General features: G+C 37.6%; 1 protein-coding gene across 4 annotated transcripts in view; it reads right to left on the minus strand.

Annotated features, from left to right (window-relative positions):
• Window positions 1–23414, minus strand: part of NEK11 (NIMA related kinase 11) — a 207561-nt gene that overhangs the window by 137033 nt on the left and 47114 nt on the right. For all 4 annotated transcript variants that reach the window (XM_090283006.1, XM_090283003.1, XM_090283007.1 and 1 more), the window contains exon 3: window positions 18636–18801. In XM_090283006.1, the coding sequence (XP_090139132.1) occupies window positions 18636–18801 (166 nt within the window). The remainder of the gene's footprint in view (window positions 1–18635; window positions 18802–23414) is intronic.

Below are 23414 nucleotides of genomic sequence, written 5' to 3' on the forward strand. Positions count from 1 at the left end.
CAGGAAGCACAGAGAGCCCCAAACAAGATGGATGCAAAGAGGCTCACTCCAAGACAAATCATAATTAAAATGCCAAAGGTGGAAGATAAAGAGAGAATCTTAAAAGCAGCAAGTGAAAAGAAGTTTGTTACATACAGGGGAGTCTCCATAAGACTGTCAGCTGATTTCTCAAAAGAAAATTTGCAGGCTGAAAGAGATTGGCAAGAAATATTCAAAGTGATAAAAAAGCAAGGACCTACAACCAAGGATTACTCTACCTAGAAAAGCTATCATTTAGAATTGAAGGGGAAATAAAGAGCTTCCTAGACAAGAAAAAGCTAAAGGAATTCATCTTCACCGAAGCATTATCACATGAAATGTTAAAAGGACTTATTTTAGAAAAAGATGATCAAAAATATAAACAACAAAATGGTAATTAATACATATCTATCAACAATTTAGTCTAAAAAACAAAATAAACAAACAAGCAGAACAAAAATAGAATCATAGATAGAGAGAACATTTTGATGGTTGCCAGACAGAAGGGGGGTCAGGAGGATGGGCAAAAAAATAAAGGAATTAAGTATGAATTGGTAATTACAGAATAGCCATGAGGATAAAAAGTACAGCATAGGAAATAGAGTAGCCAAAGAGCATATATGCATGACCCATGGACATGAACAATGATGTGGGGATTGCCTGAGAGAGCAGGGCAGAGCTGGGTGGAGGGGGCAAAGGGGAAAAAATTGGGATAACTGTAAGAGCATAATCAATAAAATATTATAAAAATGACCCTTTCTATTATGTTTACCTTAATGTATTTTATCCACCATAGAAATGAAAACACAAACTGTTAAATTCTCTTAGAAAACCACTAACCTGATCTCTGTATGCTGACATATTAGAGACAACTCAAGAACTGTTCCTCTGAAGAAAAGGATGGGTAAATGCAATTGTGTTTTGTCTTCGGGGGATGTCAACAACATAGGCTCCTTGAATAGAGGAGAGGTATGTGCCACGTCTTTAAGGAGCATAAGAGCCAAATATTAAGCTGCTCATGGACTATTTCTGACAGAGTCATCATCAGTAGATGCAAAGGAAAAACATTTACAGGCAATTATAGGATCAAAGGGTAATTATTTCCAATCAAACAACATGAAGTCAATAGAATAACTGATTTGTCATGTATTTTTTTATTTATTTTCAGTGTAATATGCAAATGTTTTGTAGCATATTCTATCCTTCTGCACAGGGCACAGCAAGTCAAAATGGCATATCAAATTTTCACCTTGCACCCTGGCTCAAATTCAATTTTCTGATGAATTTTCTGGGCAGGGAGATCAAACCTTGTTGGAATTCCCAAATACAGTGAATTGAATATTTAACTGCTTGTCAAAAAGACCATCATTTCCTCTCATTCCCCAAACCTGTCTTTATCTTTATAGCTCCTCTTTTTTTAATAGTAGAGTTTATCAAAGTTAGATCACACAAGCTATACTGTCATATTTCTATAAGTTGTCTAAAACATTTTTGACAATAGATTATTATAACATCCTGTGAAGTAGTCACAAAAGCCCTTCAGATGAAAAGCAAGCTATAAATGTATATATATTTTCCAATTCTAATTTTTATTTCCTATCCAAGGAGATTCTAGCAAACCTTTATCTCACAAAAATTTTAAAAATATTAAACAAAAATAATAATTCATTTCAATAACCCCTTTAGATTCTCTGACTGTAATAAAATATATCTAGTGGCAGAAAGATAATTATCCACATGTTGCTGTCTCCTTCCTGCATAGCTTCAGATGAGGAATGACAGACAGGAAGGAAGAAAGGAAGGGAAGAAGGGAGAAAATGAGAAAAGAAGGAAAGAAGGGAGGGAGGAAGAAAGAAGGAAGGGAGAGAGAGATAAAAGAAGAAACAAAAAGGAAAAGAAAAAGGAAAACGTGCCTTAAAGAAATATCAATGAAGCTGTTTCAAACTAACGTTTCTTACTTTAGGAAGGTCATACATAAGTACAGTTGTCCCTATGAAAGTGGTCTTTGCATATGCAGAGCACACTCCCTGGGTGACATTTATTGTTACTCTGACAATCACCTCCTTATGCTCCCTCCTCAAGTAATGAGTAGAAGTTGCTTGTCTGTTTCCTGCACTGATACTAAATGTGTGCCTAATTCCCTGTGACTAAATAAATATATATATTTAGACTATTGAAAAATAGGGCCGTTAATAGTAGGTCTCAAAGTGCATACTCCCCCTTGTTCTCTGGATAGAGCCATAAAAAGAAGGAATGCACTGATCAGTAGTACTAAGCAAGGGACATGTTCAATCAACAAGAAGAAGGCCAAAAGATTAAATCAGACAACTGGGTCTCATTCTCCTTAAGTCACTCCCCTATAATTTTCATTTTGCATATTTATCTCCAAGAAAATCTATGTTTTGTATTTACTTTTTTCTTTAACAAACACTCTATAGATTATTTTCTTAGGATTTAATTAAGGTAATCAAGTCACTCACAGATTAAAACAAAACAAATTATGTTTTTATATAACAAAGAAAAAATATAATGTTTTGTGAAGCAATGTCACTTCAACTCAGCACTATGAAAAGCACTATTTACTTTCTTCCTCTAAGCCACTCTCTAGGTAAAAAAACAAAGGTTTTTGATGAAATGGCACACCTCAGTTTGAGGAACTCTTTTTTTAATGTTTACCGGAGGATATGTTTACCAGCTTCAGAGACAGAGAGACAGAGAGAGAGAATGTGTTGTTGCCTCCTGTATACTCCCCGACTAGGGATCGAACCTACAACCTAGGTATGTGCCGTGACCAGGGATGAAACCTGCAACCTTTTGGTGTACGAGTTGACATTCAAAGTAGTTAAGCCACCTGGCCAGGGCAAGAAATTCTTATTATAATATTTCCTGAATTTGTGTTTCCTTAATTTGTCTTTGAGAAATATTTAATCCTTTCATCTGTCAATGAAAAAATATTGACTTTAATTTACTATAATGTTGTCCTATAATGCTATTACTGAGAGAAAATGCTTTTCTTCACTAACATCACCCCTTGAAATTTGCAATATAAGCCTTGATGTTAACTTGTAAGGCTGTGAAAATCTGTAAACCAAAATGTAGCACTTGATGGATGGTATCTCCACCCTCTCCCCATCCCAGTTAGCCAACATCAGATTGACTCTCAAATGCCCATACCTTGACAACATGAAAAACAATTCAAATACAGAGTCTAAACTCCATCTTTGATCACCATTAAAGAGTTCTTAATCCTAAAAGGATTTCATTTAAAAAAAATTAATTCATGCTTTTTTTTAAGTCATGAACAGAAGCACTTAACAACCAGTTCATAAAAGGCAAAAAAGTAAAGCCTTCTCAGAAGCCCAAACACAATGAAACTGCAATGTTCAGAGCACATACAAAGGACAAAACATTCTCATAGTTTTGGGGCTGGAAGGAGCTTCAAAAATTGTTCTGCCCTACTTCATTTTAAAGTAAAAAAGCTACCCCTTGTTAATTCACTTGGTTGACATCTTAAAATGTTCCCTTCATGTTTTACATCTCCTTTAAATAAACTTCCAATACATCCTTCCAAATTTTAGCATGCACAAGAATCATCTAAGTGGCTTTTAAAAATGCATGTTCCTAGGCCATATCAACAGAGACTCTGATTAAGTAAATCCAGAGAGGACCAGAAAGTCTGTATCTTTTTAGCAAACATCCTAAGTGACTCTGGGACAGGTGGTCCCTGCACTACTCTTCAAGAAAACATTGCAAGATAATACAAATGGGCCACAAACTTAATATTTCACCCATGAATAGAAACACTTCATCCAATAATTTGAAAAACTTCAAGGCAAAAAAAACATACTTGGGAAAGTCAGGGTTGAATCAGAATCACTTTAAAATAACATTTTTTAAAAGTCTGCGCCATTACTTTGGAAAATGCCAATAAATGAAGGTAAAGGGACAGTGAAAGAAAATATTCTCTCATTACATTGTAGAACCAAAACACATGTTCTCAGAATTATGGAAGTTTACTATAATGGAGTGCATAAAAATAGGAAAAATGTCAAGCCATATTATGCTCTTAAAAGCAAAGTATAAAAAAAATCCAGTTTCTAAATAGTTACTAAAGAATGGCATGTAGTATCATGGTGGTTATGTCTGATAACATAAGTGAGCATTCCTAGATTTAGCTGCTAGTGTTTTTCAAATCCTTTTAGAGTAAATATCCTTCCTGCTGAGGTAAGTATATATGAATAAGAATAAAATGGTAAAACTCATTTTTATCTTAAGAAGTGACATGAAATAATGCTTTCATCTATAAATCACTGGGTTGTTTTTTTAAAGTGAACTATTTGAAGTGGGTTATTCTGATTCTATTTTTGAACATATATTTACATAAAGTCATATGTCAGCTAAAACCATATCCCAAATGCCATAAGTCCTACTGGGTTTATGAATTGCTTTATATTAGTGCATTAGTACCTTTCTTTTTAATGAAACTAGTTTTGCTTTCAATTTTTTTACATTAGCAATTTTAAGTAAAAATCCATGGCCTTATTTTTTTAACCTTTTTTTTGTTAAAAGGTTAAAATATTACATAGTTTAAACAAAAAAAGTAAATAGATCAAATGGCTTTAATTTTGGTATTTATAAAAATCATGAACAGATCAATTTATGTGTACAAAAACATGAGACATTATTTATAGTCTTCCCCAACTGAATAAACTTTAGACCCGCAGAATTAACACAGAGCAAATTCAAGGAGGCTTACCCACTCCAGGAAGAGCTGCCGAGGAAAACCAGAGGGCCCTGACGGGCCCCACCTCTCTGCCTATAACACTTTGTTCCCTCAATCAGCAGCAATTCCTGTAAAGCAAGCCACTGACAACAACCATGATGTGTGGACACCTGGCACTCACACCAGGAAGGATGGTGTTTATGTCTCCAAAATGCATATGTTGAAATCCTAACCCCCGGTGTGATCAATATTAGGACATGGGGCCTTCGGGAGGTGATTAGATCATGAGAGTGGAGCCCTTCTGAATGAGATTGTGTCTCTATAAAAGAATCCTCAAAGAGCTCCCTCATTTCTTCCACCATGTGTGGACACAGCAAGAAGACAGCCATCTGTGAATCAGGAATGGGGCCTTCACCAAACACTGAATCTGCCAGCATCTTGATCTCAGACTTCCAATCTCCAGAGTTGTGAGAAACAGATTTCTGTTGTTTATAAGCCACCAAGTTTATTGTATTTTGCTATAAATGCCTGAATAGACTAAGACAGATGGCCACTAATCAATGTCACAATGATAAATATCCTTTGTGTCTTTCATCCATAAAAAACCAATTCTGGGTGGTGGTGGCCCCAGACAGAGCTTCAGGGCTATAGGCAATGGCATTGCAGGACAGAAAAAGGTTTGTCTCTAATTGTAGACCAAGCACACAACCAGTATGATGTTGTACGGACTCTTGGAGAGCTAATTACCTTGGTGGCTACATGTTACCACCAAATTCATTTGCAAGAGTCCACTGACACCCACTAGAGTTTCAAGATGGTAAAAGCCAACCCACTTACTTGGTTTATTTAAACAGTTTTACATAAACGAGAACCATAAGAGAAATTTCTAATGTTCTTTTTTTACAATACAGATCATTGGCAAGTACTTGCTTGAAAGTTGCTATCGGACTCATTAGTGTTAAAAATTTGTGTGTTTCCCTCCTTACAGTAAAGGCTGCAAGCCAAAAACTCAGAAGTAAAAATTAGCTTGCTCTCTAAAAATAACTGGAAAGGGAGAGGGAGTAGCAATGAAATAATAAAGTAATATCAACTTCCCTTATCAATTGTCTACTAGGTGCAAAGCAACGATAGCCTCTTTTTCAACATTCATTATTTCAAATTCCTATAAAAACTAACAAAATAGGTGTTGCTATACTATCTTAAAATCAGGAGAAGGGTCAGAAAAATGAAATAACTTGCTCAAGAAAATGGACCAAGATTTGAACAGGAGTCAGTGTGATGCTAAAGTCCACACACTTTCAACTATTTCAAATCTTATCTAGTCTCTTATTGAGAGAAAATGAAATAATAATATCATCCTCACATCAAAATGTGTGTAAAAATCAATATATATGTTTCCATGTTTATATATATGGAAATAAAGGTTCAGAATACAGTGAGAATAAGTAAAAAAAAAGGAGCAGCTTTTGTGTACAATGTGTATGTATGCACTGTGAGATGGTTACCTCAGTCAAGTTGATTGACATATCCAATACCTCATATAGTTACCTTTTTTGTTTGTTTAGGAGAGTGTACTTGAGATCTACACACTCAGCAAGTTTCAGGTGTATAGTGCAATGTTATTAACTACAGTCACTGTGCTGCATATTAGATTCCTCAGAACTTGTTTATCTTATAACTGAAAGTTTCAGTTTTATATTTTGTATAATTCACACATTCAGCCTTAATTAGTGTGACTGTTGAAATTTATGTTTAGTTTAGGGCCTCCATTTGAAACATGTTTGGCTAATATTATTGATATGAACAATAAAACATCAATCTCAACTAATTCATGTCGATGTAGAAGTATATAATTGCATGCTTGAAAATAGGAACCATGGACTATTTGGTTGACTCTATTTAAATAGTAAGAAGAGAACTGGAGCAATCTAAGTTAAAAAAAAAATTTTTTTTTTAAGGGGTAGCTTTTCCAATACCCATGTCCGGGGTGAAATTCAACATTCCAGCCACATGATTGCCAGAAAATCACTCCACTTCTCTGGGGTCCTATTTCCTCATCTATAAAATAGAATTAATAAACAAGAGTCCACTTCTCCTTGAAAAAGGATGTGGGCATGTTAAGAGGATACAGGAGCTAACCTCAAGGAACCCCAAAAGCCAAAGCTGGGACAATTTGAGCAACAAAAGAAATAATGACAGTATCGGGTTATAACACATAGAATAAAAACATATGCATAAGTCCATGCTAATAAATAAATAACTGAATATATACATAAATGAAGGAGAAGGAAGAGTGGGATAGCTCTTCCTTATAGGAGAGTCCCAAATAGTAAATGTAAAAAGAATGAGAGAAGTACATAATCACCATCAGCAAAACATGACAAGAAACATTACACCAGGCAACCTCCACTGAAATATGCTAAAATCAGTGGGTGAAAGTTTGAGGAGAAGCAGATATTAACATGGTCACATAGTCTCAAAGTATTTTCCGCAAGATATTTATCCTTTACAAAAAGGAAAATAGTCTGTTTATAGTGGAGAAATTCAGCAGGTAGTACCCTAATCAAATAGTCAAAGTTAACGCCACCAGTAATAAGATACCCTAACATCATGTACCCTCTCATATGATGCACCGAGAAGGACACATCATCGCTTCTATGGCAGCCTGACCCAGAATACATAACCTCAGTCTAATCGTGAGAAAGTGTCAGACAAATCCAAACTGAGAGACATTCACAAAATAAACTTACCCATACTCACCAAAAGTGTCAAGGCCATAAAAAACAAGTCTGGAAAGGGAAACTACCACAGCTTCCAGGAGACTAAGGAGCTACAACAATTAAATGCAATGTAGGATCCTAGATTAGATCCTGGGAATAGACAAAGACACAAGGGGGAAAACTGGCAAAATCTAGTATCCTGGTTTTGATCATTCTATTGGGTTGGCCAAAAAGTTCATTTGTTTTTTTCCATTTTTTTTTTTTTTCTGTAAGATGGCTCTAGTTCTAGTAATGTTTTAACTTCATGCAAAACAACTTTGTTAGATGGTATTGTGACAACTGTCATATCAGCATGCATTTTTTTTAAAACATCAAAATTGGTGAATTTTTGTGTAGCTATTTTAACATTGAATATGGAATAAAATAAGCAACACTTTTGGCATATTATGCTTTGTTATTTCAAGAAAAGTAAAAACAACTGAAATGCAAAAAAAGATTTGTGTAGTATATGGAGAAGGTGCTATGACTGATTGATCATGTCAAAAGTGGTTTGTGAAGTTTCATAGGGGAGATTTCTCGCTGTACAATGCTCCACTGTCAGGAAGGCCAGTTGAAGGTGACAGAGACCAAATTGAGAACAATCAATGCTATACCACACAAGAGAGGGCTGACATACTCAAAATATCCAAATCAATAAAGTTACTGGTGAAAATGAAAAATGTTTTTTATTTTATGGAAGAAAAAAGCTATACAGACTTTTTGGCCAACCCAATATTATTGTTAAGTAAGTTGTTACACATTAAGGAATGTGTTTAACTACAAACACATTATAAATAAAGGTAAAGTATCTGGTTCCTAAATCATGGCCCATAATTTCTACTTCTGAGCCTTTTATTACATTATTCCTTTCAACTGAAATGGCTTTGCCCCATATCCCTTACCAAATCCTCCCCATATATGCCAGCCCTTCCATGGCTCCTGCAGGCTAAAGTCATTTCTCTCTACTCTTAACTCCAATCACAGTTTTATCATACCCTTTCTTGACACCACATCCCCCTTATATTTTAGCCATTGATATAAATGATTCATTTATCCTAACAGGTTCATTAAAGAAATATTATATTATCTCTCTTACCCTACACCATATCTGGAATTGTATGACACAGAATTAAGGTTCAATAATGGCTTTTGGAAAGACCTTGGGTTGCTATTGCTTTTATGAACTTCAAACTCTTAAGGAACCAATAAATAATCTGGAATGCCAATTTATTCATATGCAGTGAAAACTAGAACTGCCAACACAACAGGGAGCTCATGTTGGTTTAGCGTTCAGATTTCTTCCAGTTAGAAGAAACACATGTGGAGAGACAAATTGGAATCAGAAGGCTGCTCAGGGAGCAAGAACAAGTTGGGTGATTTTCATGAATAATAGCACCAAGCTGGGTGGCCCGAGCATAAAATCACACCCACCACCAGGGCCACACTTCCCTGTTCTCAGGTCTGGGCCCCATCTTTGCTCAGTGCTCCATAAACATAAACACTGACAAAGTGTTCTTTTATGACTCTATTTTTATGTCACCACACTAACCTCTATTTATTTACTTATTTATTTCTATTTGACTTTTTCTTTTTTTGCAATTCTCAATTCTGGCTGCACATTAGAATCACCCAGAGAGGGTTCAAAAATCCTAATGCCTGGACGTGACCACAGGTCAAATCAATCAGACATTCTGGAGATGGAACTCAGGTCCTGGAATTTTCGAAAGCTCTCCACGTGACTATAACATGTAACAAAGGTTGACCACTCCCATTATACTGATATAATTTTTGTTTAGCTATGTTAATATCACCAAGCAGGAAAGTCCAACTGTTCCTGCTTTTTGACCTGATAGTCATATGCTGTCTCTCTCCTGAAGGAATGTTACCTCACCTGTTCTCTATTTTGTCTACTAATTTAACACCCAGCTTTATGGGAAGACCTTATTCTAATGAAAAAGGAAAACCTTCCGGCACTATCTCACAGGTCTCCAGTGTAGACCATTGTTAGGTGTAACAGCAAAATAAGGTAGGAAAAATGCTTTTGACATATATGACAGGTAGAAGGATCCAATATTTTGTCTTTTACTATCAGCATTTGACAGAAATGAGATGGGAGGCAGCGGGGTGCAAGTGGTAAAGAATTTATCAGAAAAAACAAAAGAAGAAAAATTTTAGTGCCATTTTTATGTCCATGATGTAACATAAAAATGAATCAGAAAAAGATCAGTCCCATACATTGAGAACTGAGATGGTTTATACTATGTATAATGTGCTGAGTGCCACAAGTGATAAAGTGCTATGAGAGGGGGATTGGGTGGGATGATTTACCCAGGAGATTGTGGAAGTCTTTGCAGAAGAGGTGGCATTTCACCTAGGCCTGGGAGGATGCATAGGGTTTGAACATGTGGGGCTAAAAAGGACATTCTGAGAGGAAATGGGCCATGCACAGATGTAGAGGTTGAAACTGGAGGATGGACAGGCAACAGCAAGTAGTTCCACCCCCACTGGGTGGGAAAGAATAGAAGACACCAATATTCTGTCACTTAAGTAGTTGTAGAATTAGTCCCCCTCAAAGATTTGGTTAGATCTTAACAAGAAGTTGTGAGATTTCAGTTGTTTGCTTTTCACAGTCATCATCTGATATGATGTTTCCAAACGTAAATATAGCAGCCTCATGAATGTATTTATGTATTTATTAAATTAAATTAAATTAAATTACAGAAGAGGAAACTTGGAGACAAAAAGGTCAAGTATTTCAATGGTGACATAGTATGTTCCTACAAGGTGCAAGTTTGGCTAACTGCCATTTTTGCTATTATTTTACCTCAATATAAAGAGGGTAATGCTAGGCTTGTGTGCATTAAGAGCAAATTTGGGTCTTTAGATGAGAAATATCTCTGTTAACAACAAGGACAGAGCAATCTGTACACGTCATTCCTTGGGAGCCAGGGAAGTGGAAATATGACAGACAGCTCAGGGCAGAGGCCCAGGAAGCCCTGCAGCTGTTCCCAGGCCCCGCCAGCAGCTGTCACTATAGCAACGCCCCTCCAAGGAGAGCAGCTCAGCCAGTGGAATGGAAAACAGTCTGGCAGTCCCTCAAAAATTAAGAATAGAGTTATCATATGACCCAGCAATCCCTCTTCTGGGATTCTACCTGAAAAAGTCAAAAACATTTTCAAAGATATATGCGCCCCTATGTTCATTGAAGTATTATTCACCATGGCCAAGCCATGGAGACAACCATGTTCTTTGATAGAGGACTGGATAAAAAAGATGTGGTACATACAGGGTGTTGCAAATAAAAGTATCAACACTTTAATATATGTTAACTTGCTGATTTTTTGTTTGTTGTAGATTTAACCGTTGAGAAATATGGCTGAACCAGATTAAGTTTTGAACAAAGAAAGTTTATTTTAAAGTGCTACTGGAAGTATGAAAATATGGTAGAAGTGCAAAGACAGGACAGAGGGTGTGGTGCGGCTTACCGCGCATGGATTAATTGGCCCGCCCTTTCTTGTAGGTACTGTCACTGGTGCTACTTACTTGAATTTACTGCAGGAATCAGCCATGCCATGCATTCATGAATATTTTCACAATGAGGACTTTTATTTCCAACAAGAGGGAGTGCCTCCACATTACCATCATGATGTAAGGGCCTATCTTAATGAGAACCTGCCAAACAGATGGATCAGGCAAAGAGGTCCTGCAGATCACCCTGCGCGATCACCAGACCTCACATCACTAGACTTTTTCCTTTGGGGACTTCTCAAGAACAATGTTTATGCTAAAAAACCTGAAACCATTGATGAATTATGAGTAGCCATTGAAAGAGAATGTGCCCAAATCCCAAATGAAAAGATTCTTGATGTTTGTGATTCTGTTGCTTTGCGTTGCCAGCAATGTCTAGACCAGAACGGCCATCAGTTTGAAAGCAGGCGTTAAGTATCAAAAAGTGCATTTATGTAGTTTATTGTGAATGTTGAAATGGAACTGTATGCTAATAAATACAGACTTTAAAATCATTAAAATTGTGGATATATTTTTTTGTGACGCCCTGTATATACAGTACTTGGAATACTACTCAGCCACAAGAAAAGATGAAGTACTGCCATTTGCGACAACATGGATGGACCTTGAGAATATTATGCTAAGCAAAATAAGTCATTCAGAAAAAGCTAAGAAAAAGGTGATTTCATTCCTATGTGGAATATAAAACTGAAACTCGCAGACACAGACAATAGTATGGTGGTTACCAGAGGGAAGATGGGGAGGGTACTAAAAGATAAAGGGGGCCAAATATATTGTGACAGAAGATGATCTGACTTAGGGTGGTGGGCATACAATGCAATATACAGATCATGTATAGAAATGGACACTTGAAACCTAAATGATCTTATTAACCAATGCCACCCCAATAAACTTAATAAATAAATAAATAAATAAATAAATAAATAAAAATTTTAAAGCAGATGATCTTGGACTGGATTCTGCACAAGGACAAAATTTTTATAGAAATGTCCTAAGGACATATTTGGGACAAATGGGATAAATTTAAATATGAATTGTGAATGAGATGGGTGCTTCTCAAACTTCAGTGTGATTCAGACTCACCTGGTGGGCTTGTTAAAATATAGATTACCTGATCCCATGCCCAGAATTTTTGATTGAGTATAGCTAGGGTGGAGGCTGAGAATGTATATTTCTAACAAGTTCCCAAGTGATGTTGATGCTGCTGATCTGCGGTCACACTTTGAGGGAGAACCACTGCATTATATACTAGCACTGTATTAATGTTAAGTTCCTGATTTGTACCATAATTATGTAAGAAAAGTGTCTTTGATCTTACGAAATACAAAAGTAGCATTTAGGACAAAGGGACATCATGTCTCAGCTGATTCTCAAAATGTTGATGAAAAATAGACAAATTGAATAAAAAGAATGATAAGTGTAAAAAAAGGTAGTATTTGGGAAATCTGAACAAAAGGTATATGGGAGTTTATTATGTTACTCTAATAACTTTTCTGGTAGATTAAAATTTAAAAATTAATGCAGGGAAATAAAGTTATAGCTTATAATCTACATCTGTCCAATATAGCAGTAGCCACTAGCTACTAAAATTAAATAAAATTTAACATCGAGCTCCTCAATCACACTAGCCACACTTCATCAAGTGTTAAAGAGTCATGTGTGACTACTGACTACTGTATTAAATAGCACAAATCTAGAACATTTTCATCATCACGGAAAGTTCCTTTGGACAGTACTGACTACAGTGAAAATTTTGAAGGTCAGGAAAGTTCAATGTGCCAAAAGCAGCAGTAGAGGTAGCAGTAATAGTCATAAGCAAATGGAGTCAGTTGGATCCCACACAACATAGTTTATTCATTGAATGGTGCAAAAGGAAGAAAATGATAAAATTACACTAGGTGGGTCATAGTAGTTTTGCATGGATTAGTGACATAATTGCCAGACTAGCTATTCACTTTCACCACTTTGCACACCTTATCATTTTAGTGATTTTAACAATCCACTGGATGAAGGAGAAGTAAACATCCAAATGTCCTGGTTTTGAGATGTAGAATATCTCAGACTTTCAGATACTTTACCTTAGCTATTGGTTTCATTCTGGATGATACATCAACTAATGTGTAAAGCACAGGCAAGGTTGGTTTTTGTTGTCGCTCCTACTGCTTTTAAGCTGCTGCTTTTTCTACTGAGGTGGAGTTGCCTCCAAGACCCTGACTCGGTTGGAAACTACTCTGTCCAGCAGAGGTTTCATGACCACGGCAGAACAAATGTATCCTACAGTACACTATATTTTGTCTGGGGGGTAGGGAGGCAGCTGCTCTCTCTAGTGGAGAACAGCACAAGACCTCCATCCCTCATGCTTTTTTTTTTTTTTTAATATTTTATTTATTTTAGAGAGAGGGGAAGGGAGGGAGGAAGAGAGGGGGAGAAACATCAATGTGTGGTTGTCTCTCGCGCACCCCCAACTGGGGATCTGGCCTGTAATCCAGGTATGTGCCCCGACTGCGAATCGAACCAGCGACCTTTTGGTTTGCAGGCCGGTGTTCAGTCCACTGAGCCACCCCAGCCAGGGCCCCTCATGTTTTTTATTGAGAAGGGTATGCATGGGAGATACAAGGTCAAAATTCATAAATCATCAATAGCTTTTAGGCGCCTGGATTACAGTTGACAATAACAGATTACAAGTACCAGTACAGAGGGCACAGTGACCAGTCTGTGTCAGGGTCTATTAAACATCTTGATGCCACACTGGCATTAGTGCAAGATTTCATACATTCCTTGCTAGAGATTGTTTATACTTAATGAAGAGGTAAGAAAAGCAGAGCAAGTTCTAAAGCATAATAAGCATTCTTTAAATCCAATTCCCATGGAAACTCTCTGAATGGTTTTTGGTTATGTCTCCCACACAGCCTTCCAGTGTCCTGTTGAGACTTAAAGACAAGCCGGGGGGCGGGTGGGGGGGGGGGCAAGTCAGGCTCACAGCCAGGGTTACAATTCCCGAAACCACAAGGAGTGGTTCCCCACATTCTGCCTCTACTTTTCTGTCTCAAATACACAGCACCCTTTTGTTGTCCAAAGTTTCTGATCCAATTAGGCCTGCCTTTCATTCTAAAGAGCATTTTCTTTCTTCCCAGCATCATTCCTTTTGGGTCCCAGCAATACTCAGGTGATGAACTAATACACTCTAAGGTATGAATATAACTAAATTGAATTGAAACGATAAAGTGCTTGTCTTTCTCTGACTAGCTTATTTCACTTAGCATAATACTCTCCAGGTCCATCTATGCTGTCACAAACATAAGATTTCCTTCTTTTTTATGGTCAAGTAGTACTCCATTGTGTAAATGTACAACAGCCTTTTTATCCACTAATCTACTGATGGGCACTTGGGTTGCTTCCAAATCTTGGCTATTGTAAATAATGCTGCTATGAACATAGGGGTGCATATATTCTTTCAAATCAGTGTATAAAATTTATTTTAAAAATATATTTCTGGAAGTGGAATTCCTGGGTCATAAGGCAATTCCATGTTTAATATTTGAGGTAACTCCATACCTTTTCACAGTGGCTGCACCAGTCTGCATTCCCACCAACAGGGCACAAGGGTTCTCTTTTCTCCACATCGTTGCCAACAATTGTTTTTTGATTTATTGATGATAGCCATTCTGACAGGTGTGAGTTGATATCTCATTGTGGTTTTAATTTGTATTTATCTGATGATTAGGGATGTTGAGCATCTTTGCATATGTCTATTGGCCATCTGTATGTCCTCTCTGGAGAAGTGTCTATTTGGTCCTTTGCCCATTTTTTAGTTGAATTGTTTGGGCATTGATTTTATTGTTGAGTTTTATGAGTTCTTGATTACTTTGAATATTAATCCCTTATCAGATGTATCATTGGCAACTATGTCCTCTCAATTAGTGGGTTGTCTTTTAATTTTGTTGATGGTTTCCTTTGCTATGCAAAAGATTTTTAGTTTAATATAGTCCCAATTGCTTATTTTTTCTTTTGCTTCCCTTGCCTGAGTAGATATATCACAAAAAAATATTGCTATGACGAATATCTGAGATCTTATTGCCTATGTTTTCTTTTAGGAGTTTTATGGTTTCGATTCTAACATATAAGTCTTTAATCCATTTTGAGTTTATTCTTTTATATGGTATAAGCAAGTGGTCTAGTTTCATTTTTTGCACATATCTGTCCAATTTTCCCAACACCATTTATTAAATAGATTCTCTTTAGCCCATTGTTCTTGCTTCCTTATTCAAACATTAATTGAGCATAAAGGTGTGGGTTTATTTCTGAGCTCTCTATTCCGTTCCATTGATCTATATGTCTGTTTTCATGCCAGTACCATGCCGTTTTAATTACTCTGGCCTTGTAATATACTTTGATATCAAGTCGCATGATTCCTCCAACTTTGTTCTTCTTTCTCAAGATTGCTGTTGCTATTCAGGGTCCTTTGTGGTTCCATATAAGTTTTTGGAGTATTTGTTCTAGTTCTATAAAATACACTATTTGTATCTTGAAAGAAATTGCTTTGGGTAGTATTGACATTTTAATGATGTTAATTCTTCCTATTCATGAACACAGTATATGCCTCCACTTATTTGTATCTTCTTCAACTTCTTTCTTCAGTGTCTTTTAATATTCCAAGTATAGATCTCTTACATCCTTGATTAAACTTATTCCTAGATATTTTATTCTTTTTGAAGCAATTGTGAATGTGGTTGTTTCCTTAATTTCCCTTTCTGATAGTGCATTATTGGTGCATGAAAATGCAATTTCTGGACATTTATTTTGTATCCTGATGCTTTACTGAATTAATTTATTAGTTCAAATAGTTTTTTTGGTGGAATCTGTAGAATTCTCTTTATTAAGTATCATGCCTTCTGAAAATAATAACAATTTTACTTCTTCCTTTCCAATTTAAATGCCTTTTATTTCTTCTTTTTGTCTGATTGCTTTGGCTAGGACTTCCAGTATCATGTTGAATAAGAGTGGTGAAACAGATATCCCTGACTTGTTCTCAATCTTAAGGAAAATGCTTGTAGATTTTGCCCATTGAGTATAATGTTGATTATGAGTTTGTCATAGTGGCCTTATTACATTGAGGTACATCTCCTCCATTATCACTTTGCTGAGAGTTTTTATCATAAATGGGGTGTTGAATGCTTTTTCTGTATATATGGATATAACTATGTGGTTTTTATACATTTTTTTAAGAAAGTTTTTTTAAGATTTTATTTATTTATTTTTAGAGAGAGGGGAAGGGAGGGAGAAAGAGAGGTAGAGAAACATCAATGTGTGGTTACCTCTTGCACACCCATACCTGGGGACCTGTCCTGCAAACCAGGCATCTGCCCTGACTGGGAATCAAACCAGCGGCCCTTTGGTTCGCAGGCTGGCACTCAATCTACTGAGCCACACGAGCCAAGGCTTATCCATTTTTTTTATGTGGTATACCACATTTATTGATTTGCAGATATTGTACCAACTCTGCATCCCTGGAATAGATCCCACTTGATCATGGTGTATGATCTTCTTAATGTATTGCTGAATCTGACTTGCTGATATTTTGTTGAGGCTTTTAGCATCTATGTTCACCAGGGATATTGACTTAGGATTTTCTTTCTTTGTAGTGTCCTCATCTGGCTTTGAAATTATGATAATGTTGGCCTCATAAGATAAGCTTGGGTGTCTTTCCTCTTCTTAAATTTTTCTGGAATAGTTTAAGAAGGATATGTGTTCTTCTTTGAAAGTCTGGCAAAATTCACCTGTGAAATTTTCTGGTCCAGGAATTTTGTTTGTTGGAAGTTCTTTGAATAGTGCTTCAATTTCATCAGTTGTAATTTGCCTATTCAGATTTTTTAAATTCTTCTTGACTCAGTTTTGGAAGACTGTATGTTTCAAGTAATTCATCTGTTATGTCCAGATTGCCCAATTTGTTGGCATATAGTCGTTCATAACATTTTCTTACAATCCTATGTATTTCATTGGTGTCAGTTATAAATGCTTTCATTTCTGATTCTAATTTGGTCCTCTTTTTTTCTTGATTAATCTGGTTAAAGGTTTGTCAATCTTGCTTATCTTTTCAAAGAACCAGCTCTTGGATTCATTATTTTTTGTATTAATTTTTTACACTCTGTTTCATTTATTTCTGCTCAGATCTTTATTATTTCCTTTCTTCTACTCATAGCCACAAACCCTAGTCTCTCCTCATATGACTCTAGTTTGATCCACCCTCCCTCTGCTGAAGCCCACGATGACTGGCTGCAATAAAGATTTTGTGTATTGGACCTTTAAGAGGGCACCTATGAGCCCTGGCCGGGTAGCTCAGTTGGTTACAACATCATCCCAATACACCAAGGTTGTAGGTTTGATCCCTGTTCAGGGCACACACAAGAATTAATGAGTACATAAATAAGTGGAACAACAAATCTCTTTCTTCCTCTCTCTCTCTCTCTCTCTCTCCCTCCCCCCATTTCTCTCTCTTCGAAATCAATAAATAAAAATATTTAAAATAAAAAGAAGGTGCCTGTGTCTCTAGCAGACTCTTGTCTTTTCCTAGTGGACAGTTTATTTTCACAGCCAAACGTTATGTGGGCACCTCTTTCTGGCTCTGGTGCTCTCAGCTGGAGAGTCTGGCTTCACGTTGAGACCCCACACTTCTCAAGGGGAAATTCTGCAGCTGAGATATCCCTCTGGAATCTCAGCTGCCACCCATGGGAACTGGGCCAGCCCTTTTCAAGTCTCCGCCTTTCCAACTAGTCCCAGTGTGGCTTCTTCTGTAAATCCTTGGTTATAAGACTTCTCTTCAGCTAGTCTTCAGTTGATTATTCAGGTTGATTGCTCTATATTTTCATTGTAATTCCAGTTTGGTTTTGGGAGGAGGTGAATGTAGCTTCCACCTACTCCAACACCATCTTCAATCTGATCCAATTCTTCTAATTCCTCTCAACCTAGCCTCTTAAGTGTAAACACACAGATTCACATTACAGCTGCACCATGTTAACTTCCCTCTCTGGCACTTTCCTAAGCAGACTTATATCCACTTGGGGATCAGTAAAACGCACAGCCTGTTATTACTTGGAGAGAGCATGGAGTGGAAGGGGAAATTGCAAATACCTGAAGCCATTAATCAAAAATCAATAAATGTAAAGGATTTCCATGGAGGAAATGAACCTTATTTACATTGCCAATTCCCACTGAGGGAATGAGCCATAGAACTAAAACCCAGAATTCAGGAGATGTGCCTCTGCTCTATCCAGGACTGTATTATAGCACCTAAATGTCCAGGTAAGCACTGCACCACTGTAAGAAGTTTGGGAAATGCCTCCCCCCAAAAGATATTGAAGCATTCTTCTGCAGCACTTCCTCCTTAAAATATACTCATTCTGACTTTTAGAAATGAGAGAAACCCTTCATTAGAAACAAATTTGTCAGTTACCTAGAGATGATCATTCTTAGCTGCAAGACATGAGACCCAGGTCTCTATAGTTCAGTTTGTGGTTTGGTAATTGAACATTTGAGATATCTCTTTGCAGACAACTTTTTCTATGAAACAGATTTTTATCAAGATTTCAAAGAGAAAGGGAAAGTCTCACCTCACAGTATTCCGTGATAATGCAGAAATTATCTTGCTCTACAAAGCTTGCATGGAACTTGACAATGGCTGGGTGGTTCAGCTTGGAAAGGAGCTGGGCTTCCAAATTGGCCTGCACAGTCTCATTTGGATTGAGGTCTCCAACAGGGATTTCCTTCAATACCTTTCTGCAGCCAAAAAAAAAATTTAAATACATTTAGAGCTAAAAAAAAAAAACCCCACATTTAATAGATCTGAACACTTACAGGGCCATCTAATCAATACCCAAGCTGTGACCTCCTCATAGATCTGGTCTATGCCTATTATGACATTCTGTCTCCAGGTGGTGCCTGGGCCTGCCTCTCTGTCCTAGCCAGTAACCTGGCTTCCCCAAGGCCTCTGACCTCCACATCTGTTGGCTCTACAGTTTGGGCCAAATAGGGCAGAGGTAGAACTAATCCTGAGTAACATCACTGAGGTGCCCTTTCTCTGTCTCTCCAGATATCGTCATTTCTCTTTGGTTTTTGCAGGGTGGCTCTGTTTCTGTGTCTTTTTCTGTCTCTCTGTTTTTTTCTCTGTCATATGTTTTCCTCTGATTCTGTCTGCTTTTCAATTTGTCTCTATTTTGGTGTCTATCTCTCTGTGTCCCTTTGTCTGTCTGTCTGTCTCTCTCTCTGTATGCGAATATAATGTAATAAAACGTAATATGTCACTCTGTCTCTCTGTCTCTTTTTCTTGCTTTCCTATCTCTCTCCGTCTTTCTCTCTCTGACTGTATCTCTCTCTGCTTGTGTGTGTATGTATAATACACATACTGCACACAAACACATACACACACACATGCTTCTGTCTGTCTTTAAGCTCTAAAATTTTCCAAATCTATTACTAGGACAATATCTATTTATTTTATTTTTAAACTATTCTTTGCATAGCATACATTATTACTACTGGTATTTATGAGAAGGGAAAAAAATCTAAAGACACTGTCAGAGGTATTTAGCATCTTGAGCATATATAAGTGAAGCAAAAACTCATTAAATCTCCAAATTATTAATTTAAAAATTGTAATAACTCAATGAGTAGTGGACCAAAACATTATTTCTTCCCATCTAAGAAAAAAGTAGTCTGATGAACAAACCAATTATAGCACCAGAGTGTAAACTAGCTTGCTGGGGAGAAGCACTTTAGAGCACCAATTATGTGTGCAGACAGATTCCACTGATTATAAGTGAGCTGTAGCCGTTCATTAAGGCAAGTTCTGCAGGACCTGTACTAGAAATCACTTTCCAAAAAATGTTCTTTAAGAGTTACCACTTATGCATATTAATGAAAATGTATTTACATAGAAACTCTCTTAAATAAAGGCCCTTTAACCAATTCATGGATTAACCGGAGTCCTCCAGTCCTTCCTAACAGATGCTGATAGTTGCCTTTCCCACAGGGACTGCCCAGGACTAGGACGTGTTCTCTGGCACACCCATTTCTGTCCTTCAGTTGAGATGTATGTGCCTACCCAAGTCATTGTCTTTATTCTCAAACTTGTTTATGCCCGTTGAATCATTACTGTAAATTTGTGACTAAAATATGACAAACTGATGAAGGATAAGTGTGAAAATTATATTTGCTAGTGAAACTAAGTCAAATGCTTACCAAAAAAACCGTAACAAGTTGCAAAAAAAAATGTGGTTAAATAATTGACAAGACAATTGTAAAACATTGGTTTAAAAATGTTAAACCTAATATTATTTTTAAATATTCTTCATGGTCTTCCCATACTGAATTCATCCCCCCCCCCCAAAAAAAAACAACCACCACAACCACTGTTTCCACAATGAAAGGATGACTTCACAGGCTCTGGCATTTATAAGAGTCTAACTATGACTGTAATTTAGAAAGTTGGAATATTTGGTTCCATTTCCCTAATTGTGCTTTCACATTGATAATGCAGTAAATTCTAGAGAAATTATGCTTTGTAACGTATTTTAGGGAGAAACTGATCTATCAAGAATTTGGTTAAAAATGACCTTATGTTATTAAGAGTGGCACCTCAGATTCTTAGTATACTATAAGAAGCTTGAAATGACATATGCAGTTATTTTTTAAGTATATTTTGTTGATTATTCTATTATAGCTGTCCCAAGATTTCCCTCTTTGGCCCCTCCACCTGGTATCTCTCTCCCATCCAGAATTCTGTTGTGCATATAAGTTATTTGGCTTCTCCACTTCCTTTACTATTCTTAATATCCCCCTGTCAATTTTATACCTACCAATTATACTTCTAAATCCCTCTACTTTTCCCTCATTTCTCCCCCGTCTGTTACAGAACCCCTGGGCTGCTCCAATCGAAAACAAACCCATGGGCTCTTTAGTTAGAGGTCCGATTGCCCGCTGCCAGAATTACAACTCTTAATAATTTAGTTGAGTGAAAAGAAAACAAAATTGTTTATTTAACAGTTACACATATCCTTGCCTCCCCCCTACCAAACCTAGGAAGGTCAGAAACACCGTTTCCCTACTTCCCACAGTTCAGCTTTACCAGCGGCTGCCAATCATTCAACCTGATTGGGGAGGTCCTTTCTGTGCTGTGGTGCCCTCCAGCTCTCAATGCAGAACCACCTGGATTCTCAGCCTCCTTGCAAACTGTCTTCTTTCTGTAAACCGCATGGATCTCCTCTCCTTCTCCAGAGCACCCCTGCGAACACCCACCAGCGAGGGAGACAGCCCCCGAGTGCGCCGTCCCCCAAAGTGTTCGCAGCTGCCTATATATCCCTGACTGCGTCCTCTGATGCAGTGGGTGTTGCCAACAGTTCTGACCATTCACAGAACCCCCCCGTAGGCCCTGTGTGCTTTCCATACCGTCCCCTGGTTCAAGACTCCTCCCATCCACCTGAGGCCTTGGAAGCATCCAAGCAATTTTGCATAATGAAAGACACCAGCCACCAGCCTCAGGCGTGTGGAGGCATTCTGAAAGCTGCTTCCTTCTCCCCATCCCCCAGCCGCAAACTCCAGGGATTTTTGGACTCCCCTGTTTCTGTAACACTTCCTCCTCTCAGCTGATAACCTTCCATATGACCTCAATATCTATGATTTTGTTTCCATTTTAGTTGTTTGCTTAGTTTGTTTTTTAAATTCAGTTGTTGATAGCTGTGTTTGTTGTCATTTTACTTTTCATAGTTTTGATTTTTTTCTTAATTAAGTTCTTTTAATATTTCATGTAATAATGGATTGGTGATGATGAACTCCTTTAGCTTTACCTTGTCTGGTAAGCACTTCATCTGCCCTTCCATTCTAAATGGTAGCTTTGCTAGATAGAGTAATCTAGGCTGTAGGTCCTTGCTTTTCATCACTTTGAATACTTCTTGCCTGCAAAGTTTCTTTTGAGAAATCAGCTGATAGCTTTATGGGAACTCCTTTGTAGGTAACTCTCTGCTTTTCTCTTGCTGCTTTTAAGATTCTCTCTTTATCTTTAACCTTTGGCATTTTAACTATGATGTGTCTTGGAATGGGCCTCTTTGCATCCATCTTGTCTGAGACTCTCTGTGCTTCCTGGACTTGTATGTCTATTGCCTTTGCCAAATTAGGGAACTTTCCTTTCATTATTTTTTCAATAGGTTTCCAATTTCTTCCTCTTTCTCTTCTCCTTCTGGAACCCCTATTATGCGAATGTTGGACCTCTTGAAGTAGTCCCAGAGGCTGCTTATACTATCCCCATTTTTTAAAATTCTTTTTTCTTCTTATTGTTCTGATTGTTTTTTGCTTTCTTATGTTCTAAATCATTGACTTGATTCTTGGATTCATCCATTGTACTGTTGTTTCCCTGTAAATTGTTCTTTATTTCAATTAGTGTATCCTTCGTTTCTGATTGGGTCTTTTTAATGATGATGTACTCACTAATTTCCTTGAGCATATTTATAACCAGTGTTTTGAACTCTGCATCTGATAGATCGCTTTTCTCTATTTCACTTAGCTCCTTTTCTGGAGTTTTGATCTGTTCTTTCATTTGAGCCATGTTTCTTTGTCTCCCCATTTTGGCAGCCTCCCTGTGTTTGTTTCTATGTATTAGGTAGAGCTGCTTTGACTCCATGTCTTGGTAGTGTGGCCTTATGTAGTAGGTGTTCAATAGGGTCCAATAGCACAGTCTCCCCTATTACCCAAGCTGGGTATTCAAGGTGAGCCCTTCACATGCACTGAGTACACCCTCCTCTTGTAGTTGAGCCCTGGTTGTTGTTGGCCAGTCAATGGGAGGGATTTATCCAGGCCAGTCAGCTGCAAGGACTGGCTGTGACCACTTACCACCAACCTCTGCTCTCTGTGTTCAGCTATGCAAGGGCAGGGTGGTGGTTCTCTGACATGATCTGTAGCTGTCCACTGGTTGCACTGGCCCTGGCTGTGCCAGCCCTGATTGCACTGGCCCTGGAGTTTCCTGGATGTTGCAGGCCAAGGTGAGCCCCTACCTCTGTTTTTCTGTTTTCCCCTTCTTGAGCTATAAAGTAATATGAGATGGCTGCTACTTGTGCTGGGCTTGGAGATTGCCAGGTGAAGCCAAACTATGAAACTAGGCTGGCTGTTGCTAGTGCCAGGTCTGGGGCTCACTGAGGCCAGCTATTGCTTGTTTCATATGATTTAGAAAGTTGTAAAGCATGAGCCAAGACAAGCTATTCATATGGAAAAGCAGCTTGGGTGGGTCCTTAAGTTGGGTGGTGTGGAGACTCTGGGAATACCCAAGATGGGTCAAACAATGTTAGCCAGGTTGATGGAGTCTCAGATATGGCACCAGTTTGTCAGCTCTGTGTGGTAGGGTT

The sequence above is a fragment of the Furipterus horrens genome, unplaced genomic scaffold, assembly GCF_987537825.1.
Source record: "Furipterus horrens unplaced genomic scaffold, mFurHor1.1.pri manual_scaffold_7, whole genome shotgun sequence".
NCBI lineage: Eukaryota > Metazoa > Chordata > Mammalia > Chiroptera > Furipteridae > Furipterus > Furipterus horrens.